Source organism: Meleagris gallopavo, chromosome 12 (genome assembly GCF_000146605.3).
Source record: "Meleagris gallopavo isolate NT-WF06-2002-E0010 breed Aviagen turkey brand Nicholas breeding stock chromosome 12, Turkey_5.1, whole genome shotgun sequence".
Taxonomy (NCBI): domain Eukaryota; kingdom Metazoa; phylum Chordata; class Aves; order Galliformes; family Phasianidae; genus Meleagris; species Meleagris gallopavo.
In genome coordinates, this window is record NC_015022.2 from 5,963,804 (window position 1) to 5,974,380 (window position 10,577).

General features: G+C 38.8%; 1 protein-coding gene across 1 annotated transcript; it reads left to right on the forward strand.

Moving 5' to 3' along the window:
• Positions 1–9: 9 nt before the first annotated feature.
• On the forward strand, positions 10–4,649 carry GTF2A2 (general transcription factor IIA subunit 2). Its single transcript, XM_010717298.3, has 4 exons — positions 10–236; positions 1,217–1,321; positions 2,564–2,690; positions 4,322–4,649. Exons 1-4 carry the CDS (start codon positions 165–167, stop codon positions 4,345–4,347), a joined length of 330 nt encoding a protein of 109 aa, XP_010715600.1. The 5' UTR covers positions 10–164; the 3' UTR covers positions 4,348–4,649.
• Positions 4,650–10,577: the final 5,928 nt, after the last annotated feature.

Here is a 10,577-nt window from a genome sequence, read left to right on the forward strand (position 1 = left end):
CGCATCGAGCCGCCCGGGCTCTCGGCTGCTGCCGTGTACTGGGCAGCTAAGGGCCGTGTTGCGTTTTGTAGGTTTTTTCCCCTAGTTTATTAATGAGAGCAAGGATACAGCAGGCGTCCCGAGCCGTGGATGGTCAGTAAGGCGGCCAGCGCCCCGCAGGAACCATGGCCTATCAGCTGTACCGGAACACCACGCTGGGCAACAGCCTGCAGGAGAGTCTGGACGAGCTCATCCAGGTGCGTGTGCCGGGCTCGGGGCGGCTGCCGGAGGCGGCGGGGTGGTTATAGCAGATATAGACGTGCAGCGTCTCAGCTTTCAGAATGTTTACCTATTGAGATCAGAAGCGATTAGCGTTACATGGGAGCCTTTAGGTGAACGTTGTAGATGAAAGCCTTTTCTGATGTGGCATTTTCCCCTGTTATGCGGTCCAGTAAAGCTATAGCCAGACTATTCTGGAACACTGCAGTAAATTTCCTCTTCTTGTGCTGGTTTCTAACTAACTAGCAGAAATCTTCATGTAGCACAAAAAATCTCTTAGCGTGTTATTTCTTCTCCCGGGGTTAAGGTGGGAAAACAAAGGTAAATATGGGGATATGGAGCTGTTGGAGCAGGTCCAGAGAAGGGCCACGAAGCTAATCAGAGGGCTGGAGCACCTCCCCTACGAGGACAGGTTGAGAGAGCTAGGAATCTTCAGCCTGGAGAAGAGAAAGCTCCAAGGAGACTTTACATTGGTGGCCTTCCAATACCAGAAAGGGGCCTACAGGAAAGCTGGGGAGGGACTTTTTATAAGGGCAGGTAGTAACAGGAGGAGGGAAATGGTTTGAAACTGGAAGAAGGTAGATTTAGATTAGATATTAGGAAGAAATTCTTTACTACGAGGGTGGTAAGACACTGGAACAGGTTGCCCAGTGAGGTTGTGGGCGCTTTCTCCCTGGAAGTACTGAAGGCCAAACTGGATGGGGCTGTGAGCAACCTGGGCTAGAGGGAGATTTCCCGGCCTATAGCAGGGGGGTGCAACCAGGAGATCTCAAAGGTACCTTCTAAGCCAAACCATTCTATGATAATGCTTCTACAATGCTTCTATAAGCTATTCTTTTAGAGACCTCTTCCCATAAACTTTCTTGTGGTATTCTTAGTTTTTAGTGGTTTTTTTTTGTTGTTTTTTTTTTTGAGTAAAAGTAAAAGCAACTCAAAACTTGTTTTTACACCACTTCAGTCACAGCAAATCACTCCTCAGCTGGCCCTTCAGGTGCTACTTCAGTTTGATAAAGCTATAAATTCGGCACTGGCACAACGAGTCAGGAACAGAGTCAATTTCAGGGTAAGATAACTGCCCGTCAGTGTTCTTGGTAAGCGATGGTGGTTTGAGTGTTGATGCAGAATGTCATTAAAAGCTGTGTGCTGTGAGCAGAGATTTTAAATGGTTCTTTATGATTCTGAAATAATGACTGCCTACTTGTATGTTCTGTATTTAATTGTGAAGCTTACTATCTCCCTGTTCTGTTAGGGAATTTTTGAAGGAATGCAGAAATCGGAAACAGGAATTTGGTGGGATGAGAGCAGAGGAAAAAGGAAAAGCTTAAATGTGTAGCATTGCTGTTGTTAGTGTCCTGCAGATGGGAAGAATTTTGCTCCTCTGAATTGCATTCTGCAGAAGTGAGATAAAGCCAGTTTTTCAGCCACAGCTCTGATAGGAAAAGAGACTAGAGAGGTGCAGGTTTACTTTTGTATTCTATCTGTTTGCTGTAGGTCTCACAGAAAAACTTGTTTTTTTCACAGCCACCCACTTTAGTTAATGGCAAATAGCCAACAAATTATTAAATGTCAATTTGATTGTAGCATTGAGGGAAAAGTTGTCCTAAATATTTCTCTGCAGTCTATGCAGAATGCAGAAATAAAGCGTGCTTGTAGGATTTTAGATTTTTTTTTTATTTTAGTGTTTTTTTCCCCTTACATGATTGCTTTTAATATGTAGCGTAGAAAACTGTTCAGGAGATGCAGAACAAAAAAATTTTACTTGGAGCTTAAGTTCCAAAGGAATCAGTTTAAAATATGGGAAGGTAAAGGCCAAAAGGTGTGCATATCAATACCTTTGGAATGCACCACATGTAGGAGTACGCTTTTATGTCACATTGATTAGTTTTTTCTCATTTAAACAATTGCAGAATTCACATCTTCTGTGATCACTGCTTACATTCCTCAGATTTTAAGAAATCTTTTCTGGTATTAACATAAGTTACATAGTTCCTTAATGCACGTTAGAAAATGTGTAAACCTTTTTAGCATACCTGTGAAACTTCCATTTGCATAGAGTGTAACATCCCTGCATTGAAAAGGTACATGGAAAGGCCTTGAAAACTTCAGCCACTGGGGGGCATTTAAATGAGTTTTCTCTAGTTGCTTGCTTTGTGTTTGCATACATTCAGGTTCATAGTTGGTTTTATGGCAAGCTGATTTGTAGTTCTAGAAAGTATATAGTTCTGTAAAGAGCAAATGTTATATTTTCTGATACTTTGGGGATGCCATCAATAGAAAATATCTTTTGTTTTTTTTTTTTTTAAAGGGATCTCTGAATACATACAGGTTCTGTGACAACGTATGGACATTTGTACTGAATGATGTTGAGTTTAGGGAAGTCACTGAGCTTGTGAAAGTGGATAAAGTGAAAATTGTAGCATGTGATGGAAAAAGTAAGTATGAAATACAATATAAATAAGCACAGGCACTAGACTTTTTCATTTATAGAAAGCTTTGATTGATCCTCTGATTAAAGCTAGATTGATTGTATTTTCAGGTGAAAGTAGGGCTCTGAACTCTGTTTCACTTCTCATATGTAAAACAGAAACCAGCTAACTCATAAGCACTGAAATAGGAACATGTGAGAGATTGTGGACACCTGTTGTGCAAATGCTATCACTACAGTGACCCAAAGTCAGAATTAATCTGGTTTGAGTTTCTGCATAGCGATTTTTGCAGTATTAACCAGTTTGCTAGAACAGCACCATATCTTACTGAAATCAAATACTGTTTCATCAGTCTGAGCAAGCAATTATAACTGTTGGAGCAACTGGTTGCTGGATTTGATAGCATGGGAGCCATGCACATGAAAAGCTTTTGATGGCATGGCAGATCACATGATGCAACTAAAGTCTTGCTTAATGGGCCCATTGTATGTAACTGCTTATAGGAGTTTATCCCCCATCTGCTTGACTGGATTACTTCTGTCAGTGTTGCTTGAAGTTCTTCACTGGAAAAAAAATCATTTAGTGACTACTGTGGCAAGCTGCTTTACAACTTTTCCAACTATTGATGTGACAGAATGTCACTGATGTGTGAAAAGGTGCCTGTTGTTTTATTCTTAAGAGTGATGCTAAAAGGAAGAACTGAGAATGGAAGAGGCTTTAGTTATGTATAACCTAGACCCACGATACAAGTTCTTCATGGCTTCTTGGATTCTGGCATGATTATAGGGGTTATGTCAACTTGTAGTTCTAAGTAGTTGTCAGAATTTGTTTGTTCAGCCTCTGCTGTTAGCTAAGCACATAATCTGTTTTTGTGTGCTTGTAGAGCTAGGAGAGGAAACCTTACTTTCAGCTTATTAGACATATTCACTCACATGTATGCAGATAAGGTCTAAAGAAATGGGTGATTTAAAGTTGTAACTAAAATTTCAGCTTTTTTTCCACAAAAAACTTGCTTAAAAAACTTGTAGTAAACACTGATGTGTCTTCTACTTTATCCAAAGATCAGTATTTTGTCCACAGAGCTAAGAATAAAAAAGCAGTGACAATAGTAATAGCAGAAATTGCACTTCAGACAAAAGTTCAGATCAGAGTGTTGCTCTCAGTTATTTTATGAAGGTCATGCTTGTTCTCACAGGTATTTAAAAATGCATGATACGTATACTACAGTAGCACAGATTCCATAGGAGCTTTTGCTATGGGATGTGTTAACTTTTCTCTCTGGCAGGTCATGTGGTTTAGCAAGGTATGCTTGTGACTGACTGCAGGAAAGTGCATAACACTGAGTTAGAGCAAAGCCTCTTCTATTTTTGGTACCTTGTTAGCAAATGATATGTATGCACAGCATTGAAGTTTGCAGTGGCTCTTCTCAGTATCACTGAATGAAATGAAACAACACAAGCAGTCCATGCCTCACATTATAGCAGTGAAGGGAATTGGGTAGGTACAGAGTATGTGCTATATTAAAAGGCTTGGGGGGGAGTTTTTGAATTTGGGGAGGGTATTAAAGAATAGTGTTTGTTCTCTTTAACTTAAGTCTGTGGAGTGCTGTGTGTTACATTGCCTTTTCTCTTTCCTAGACACTGGTTCCAATGCTGCAGAATGAATAGAACTGTGGTTTGCCTGCAATATTTTCTGTTAATACGCAGCACTTTCTGGAGAGAAGCATGGAAAGGGACTGTGTTTGTACTTGCATTGCTTGCATCTTGTGATGCAGATGTGAGTTAATCCGTACTAAGAAAGCATCACAGGAAAACAGTGGAAGTAATACCTGTAGCATTTCTTCAGTTCACCATGTGGGGCATGAAGAACACAATGTTACTTCTTTTTTAAAAAGTTACAACGATACTGTTGCCTTTTTTGTTCAAGATAATTTCTCTAATAAACTTTTATTTAAAAACTTGTGAATGAATGAGTGATCATTGGGAAGCTTTGTTTAAAAACAGACATTAATATATTCTTGCAGTGTTCTATAATTGTTTTTATAGTACTGTTGCAAATTCACAGGGCTTTCAATTGTAGGGTCTAATCTGAGTGTGGTTGCAAAGACCAGTACTGCAAGGAATGACATTTTCAAAATAACATTAGAAGACATCAGCAAAAACTTAGCAGCTCATGCTCATCAGTATATTTTTCTGTTTGTTGCTGTATCTTATCATTATATTAAATAGACAGTAGGTGTCTATAGATGTATTTATTGCTTGGTAGATAGTAGGTATCTGTAAATACCAAATCCATTTAGTACTCTGTGCTAGTAATACATTGACTTGAGTATTAAAATATTATTGCATAGCTCATGAAAGCAAACCTTAAGGATTGCACTGTTTTCTAAAAAAATACTAGTGCTGCTTATTTTTATGTTTATCTAATTACACTTTGTATCTGTGCGTGTCTTTGGCCTGGAATAGGTATTTAGAAGGTATTTAAAACTAGAAATATAATGCTCTCAGTCAGAAGTGGGAGAAGTGATGAGCACTGAAAGCCTCAGTTATCGAGGATAAATTAGAATCCTTCCATCCATCTCCCCCTCCAAACCTGGAATGTCTTCTATAGACAAGTATTTTTTTTTCTTTGCATGAAAGGATTTCACAGACTTGCTTCACAGACACCTCCAGGTATTGTGATTATTACAATTTTTCTTTTGTCCTGTATCTCTGTTAAAATGTCTTCTGTGTACTGCAGTTTGGTAAGAAACTGTTCTGAAACCAAGAGAACAAGACCATTGCTCTTATTTGAACAGCATGGTAATTGTCTGCTGAGGTCATTATCTTGAAGGATGTAAATGTATGTCCCTCCTCTGGTTTTCTCTTTTTTTCTGTCTTACTCAATCTTCAGTGTTTAAAAGTTCTCAGATAATTGTGGGGCAAACTAAACTTCAACCCTAAAAAATCTGTTGGTTGTTCCTACCTCCAGCTCTGCAGTCTTTTTCTCTCTGGACCGAAGCTTCTCAATCTCCAGCTCTTTTTAGCCCTGCACTCCTTTCTGAAGCAAATAAGATATACTGGTTTCAGTTCCAATTAAGTGTGCATTAGGATATTTACTGCAATCTTTTTCAATTTAAAAAACAAAACAACATTACACTGATGTAAGGTTTATTTGTGGAATGAATTTGTTAATGTTTCCTTCATACTCCTCCATCAGACTTCTCTTGTATTTCAGCACTTGTACGTTGCTACATTAGCACTTGCATCCTTGGAATTACTTTAGATGTTAACTGAAAGAAAATACATAACTTAAGAAGCTCTGATTCGCTTCTTTGCATGTGTAATAAATACACGTGCAAAGAAAAGTTTGAAATGAAGGAGAAATAATTTGAATGCTGAAGATGTCTGCTACTTTGTAATTGGTAAAATTCCAATCAATGTGAGTGTCATCAGAAATGGTAGTTTGTAAATTCAAGACAATTTTACTGACTTGTTTAAAAAGAGGGAAGAAAAAGAGTATGAAGAGTTACAGTGGAGATCTAGGAGGAGAAAGATGATTGGCTACTCTTCAGAGTGATGCCTAACAGTAATACTCCCAATGTACTCTAATATCTGTTGATTCGTGTTGCCTTGCTTTGTAAGGAAGTATTTGAAAAGGAGATGGACATTCTGAAATGAATTTAAATGTGCAAAACTTAAAGCATTCAATTCTTTCCATTGTGGAAAAATGTGCAAATGCTTAAATACCACTGAAGTTCTTGATTAGCCTTTTGTTTGGCCCGAGTTAACCAACTACCAAAAAGAGCAACATGGATGAAAAGTATGTTGCATGTTGTACTAAGATATTTTTTTCATATCCAATGCAAAACTCTTTCACTGGCTAGAGCATCAGCATGCTTGCTGCCACCTGTTTGGTTCTTCCAGCTGTAATGGATTGGTTCACTGGTTTGTTGGGGTTTGTTTTTTCCAATTTCTTTCAGAAAAGTCTCGGTGGCTTCCAGCTGTCCATAGTGGAGAGAAAGCAAAAGATAATTTTGACCTTGAGCTGCAATTAATGTTTATATTTGGAAAGAAACTTTGCAATAAATAAAAAGAATCTGGAGGAAAAATAAAATTGAGTGACTAAATCCCAGTACAAAAATGGCTGTGGTGACTGCCTGTGTAAGTGTGGATTCCAAGAGAAGAAAGGATTTTGTGAATTCCTACAGAGCACAAAACTAGATCTTAGCTAAAGCAAGCTGTTTTCTCAGTCAGGGGTGTGAGGATTGCTTCAAATGTTATCAGAGAGGGAGATTAAAGGAAGAACAATAAGTATGGAGAAATAATTATGAATTTCCAGAAGACAGATTTTGTCAGGGTCATTCTGTAAGACAATAGAGTGAGGTAGATAAGATTTAACAGCAACGTGGATGTTTGTTTTGCTGCATCTTCAGCAACATAGGAAGTAGTATTGCAGTTAAAGTACTAGTGGCTTGCTTTTGCTTCTCAGTGCTCTAACAGTTCCTAGGTGAACATGGGAAGAAAAATTAATAATAATTAATGAATAATAAATAGGAGAAGCATAGTAAAGAAAATCTGAACTCTAGTGAGACAGTAATGGGAGATCTAGACTTAGGCTTCACTATCATTAGAGGGAGAACTTAATTAGGAAATTAGTTTTGCTCAAAGATAAATTTTATTGTATAAGTCAGATTATGGTGGTTTAACCAATGACCAAATCAATTCTGCTTATGATGGCAAGTATTTTACCAGTATTTTGTTTCTGAAGGTCATACTTCTTTCTAGTTTGTTTGCAATTTTTACCTGTAAATGTTTACCTGTAAATTTATTACCTATAAATTTTTCCTCCAAATTTATTTCCATTGACCCATTTCCTTATTATAGGACATCTCAGAGAAGATCTTATAAAACACAAAAGAAATACAAAGCAAGAAAGTAATAGATGCTCCTGACTAGAGTGAAGAAGGGCTGTTGATGGACTCTGTGTTTAAGTATGTGTTATGGTAGTTTCAGCTCACGCTATGTTGTTCTTGCAAAAAGTGAAAAACATTTGGATTAAAGACAGGTGAGGTTTTTTTTTATTTGTTATTAGATTTTCAGAATTGTAGTTTCACCTTCCTCTTGTGCATATCTTGAATGGCAATTTGGAACATACTTCCTCCTGAAGCAGCTGGTGGTTTGTTTAGCAATCAGATTGTTAGTTAACAACTGATCTGTAGACAGAGGGGTCACAGGTAGACTTTCATACTCTCACTGGACCAAGCTAATAATAAAATTTCTAATGTGACTGTGTTTCCAACTTAGTTCAGGACTTTATTGATGAAGTTCATAGGGTATTCAGTCTGGTTTTGGGGGATGATTCTATATTCTACTTTGGGCTAAGGTTTGTCCTAATTTATTGGCAATTTGTTCTTCTCCTCAGTTCTACAGCTAACCTTGCCCAATTGCATCATTTTTTTTGTGTCCCTGTCACCAATTTTCTGAGATGCTACTGAATTCATTTCTGCGATACTTTGAGATCTATGGAACACAAAGTTACACATGGTTATTCAGTGATGTTTTTTGTGTCTCCTTATCATTACAGATGATAGTAATATACGTCACTTTTTAATTTGTATCACTGCTTTCTAATGTCAAATTTCTAATGTCTGTGGAAGAGGAAGTGCTGTGAACATTCCTGTGCCAGAATCTTTTTATCTTAGTTCACTTTCTGAATTTGGGAGTAGCCTCATGTTCCTTCAGAATAAATTAGGTTACTACTGAGAGGGTGAGTTTAAAATAAATTTGCTCAAGATATACCTTTGTTTTAGGAACCAAATTATCAGAGATAAATTGTGAGTAACCAAAATTTTCGAATGCTGTTGTTGATGGTAAAAATAGTATAATCACGTTGAAAAAGTAAATATTTTGTAAGAGAGTGCATACAACCCATGAGGTGTCAGAGAATGGGAGTCTGACTACTCGTTGATTGTTTCCACCCTTGTTTCCACCCTCTTGTTTCTGCCTGACTGCCCATGTACTGTGTAAAAAGGCTGTATCCAAAACGCACCGAAGATAATCAACTGCCTCAAAATATTACGGCGTAATCTTACAACAAAGATTTGGGAGCAAGGATTCTCAACCAAAATACTTAAGTTCAAGGTAGACAGATTAAAAATAACACTTGGTGAATCGGGCAGATGGACTCTATTTAAGGACTAAAGGTACTTTAAAAACGTCTTGATGTAATTATTTTCATATTTATCACTCAATAAGATACTGCTTTTGTGATGTAACAGGCATATGTTTGCAGCACAAAAAATACTTTGTGTGTGTAGTTAAACTAGTTCCCCCAAGAAGGGGTAAAATGTGTAGATTGCTGATTCCACTTGAGGCCTTCCTATTCAATGGGCAAGCTTTTTCCAGTGTGGACAAATACTATATTTTAACCAGGAAGAGCACAGATTGCAATATGTAATATTAAAAGAGAAGTTAGTTTGACTCTGCTGAGGGACTTACGTGAAACTGATTCAAAGTGGCTTTTTAATAGTTTGCAGATCTACGTGCTTGTTGCTCTGTCTCCATTTGATTGTTTGTTTGTTCGGGGCTCTCTGTCAGTCACAGATAAAATCTTTGCTGATATTTATTCTGTATAAACAATGCTTCGTATTTCTGAGAGAGAAAACAAGTTTAAAAGTTGCATGTATGTACAGAAGGACAGAGACAGAAACTACTGTGATAGATCTGTAAGTAACCTGTAAGTACAAATCTTTCTTTAGAGATACGTTTACTAAACAACAGAGGGGTCCCTCCTTTGGGAATCTTTCACAGAGCCTTGCACAGAGGGGGTTGGGAATGGTAAATAAATGTCCAGTGATGGGTTCAGTGTTAATTTGACAGTTTGTTTTGCCTTTTTTGCCTACAGCAATCACTGCGACTTCACTGCGCCATTTCAAAAATCAGCATTTATCATTTTATTTTAAAATGTCCAACAAAATCGCAGCAGCACACCTTGTTAAGTCAGTCATTTAATCACTTCTTATTTAAATCAGTGTTTCAAAGAACTGCGCGGCTTCAGTCATAATTTAACTTCATCTAAATGTAGCGAGCTATTGATTTCAGACGTTCTTTGGCTGATGGTCATTCCCCACAAGAGACTCTGAATTTATAAAGATGGAAGTGTTTACTGATTAGAAAATCTTTAGGAAAAAATGTTACCAGCACAGAGGCAACTGAATTAAACTCTCAGCTTCTCCGTGAGGAACTGCCAGGTGTGTGGAAGGAGCTGGCCTTAAGGAGAACTGGGTGAAGCACCTATGGGTGAGATACCAAAGTTGACCAACTTTTCCTACTTATAATAACTTGAGGTAAAAAAAAAACAAAAACGCATTGGATGTTTTTGTTCTTCTAAAGGCCCAGCACACCCCTGGACGTGGCAGTTATACCACGGAGAGCACTCTTCATGAAAATAATCTCTGCGTGGAGGAAAAAGGCAGAGGAAGGAGGCAGACAAGGTGGGTTTGTGCACTGCTCTCCACATAGATGTCCTGTACCTGTGCTGCAGGTACAGAAGGGCTGGAGGTTACGGACAGCTTTCCTCAGGTGAGTACAGGGCACCGAGGAGCTGTCTCTTTTGGCACGTTTGCTTTTACTGAAGGGCCTTTTGTGTGGCTGGTGGCTATGGCCAGCAGTTAAAGGGCTCCCGAGCGACCGAAACAGGAGCAGCAGCCGATGTTCATCCGGGCGGGCCGATTAATTGGATCGCTTCACCTGAGCTTGTCCCGTGACCTAACAGCGAACCTTCGGCGTCACTTCTGCGAGCAGACCGCGCACAAAGTGCAAAAACACCGCGCTCGTTCGCTTGCGACGGCGGCCGGAGAGCTCCGTGGCCACCTCTGTGCGGGGCCGGCAGCGGCGGGAGGAGTCCCGGCCC

Coding starts and splice junctions, on each gene's coding strand:
- GTF2A2 (XM_010717298.3), top strand. CDS start 165: ATGGCCTATCAGCTGTACCGGAACACCACGCTGGGCAACAGCCTGCAG. Junction 1,322..2,563: donor GGAACAGAGTCAATTTCAGG/GTAAGATAACTG, acceptor TTTTTTTTAAAG/GGATCTCTGAATACATACAG. Junction 2,691..4,321: donor TGTAGCATGTGATGGAAAAA/GTAAGTATGAAA, acceptor TCTCTTTCCTAG/ACACTGGTTCCAATGCTGCA.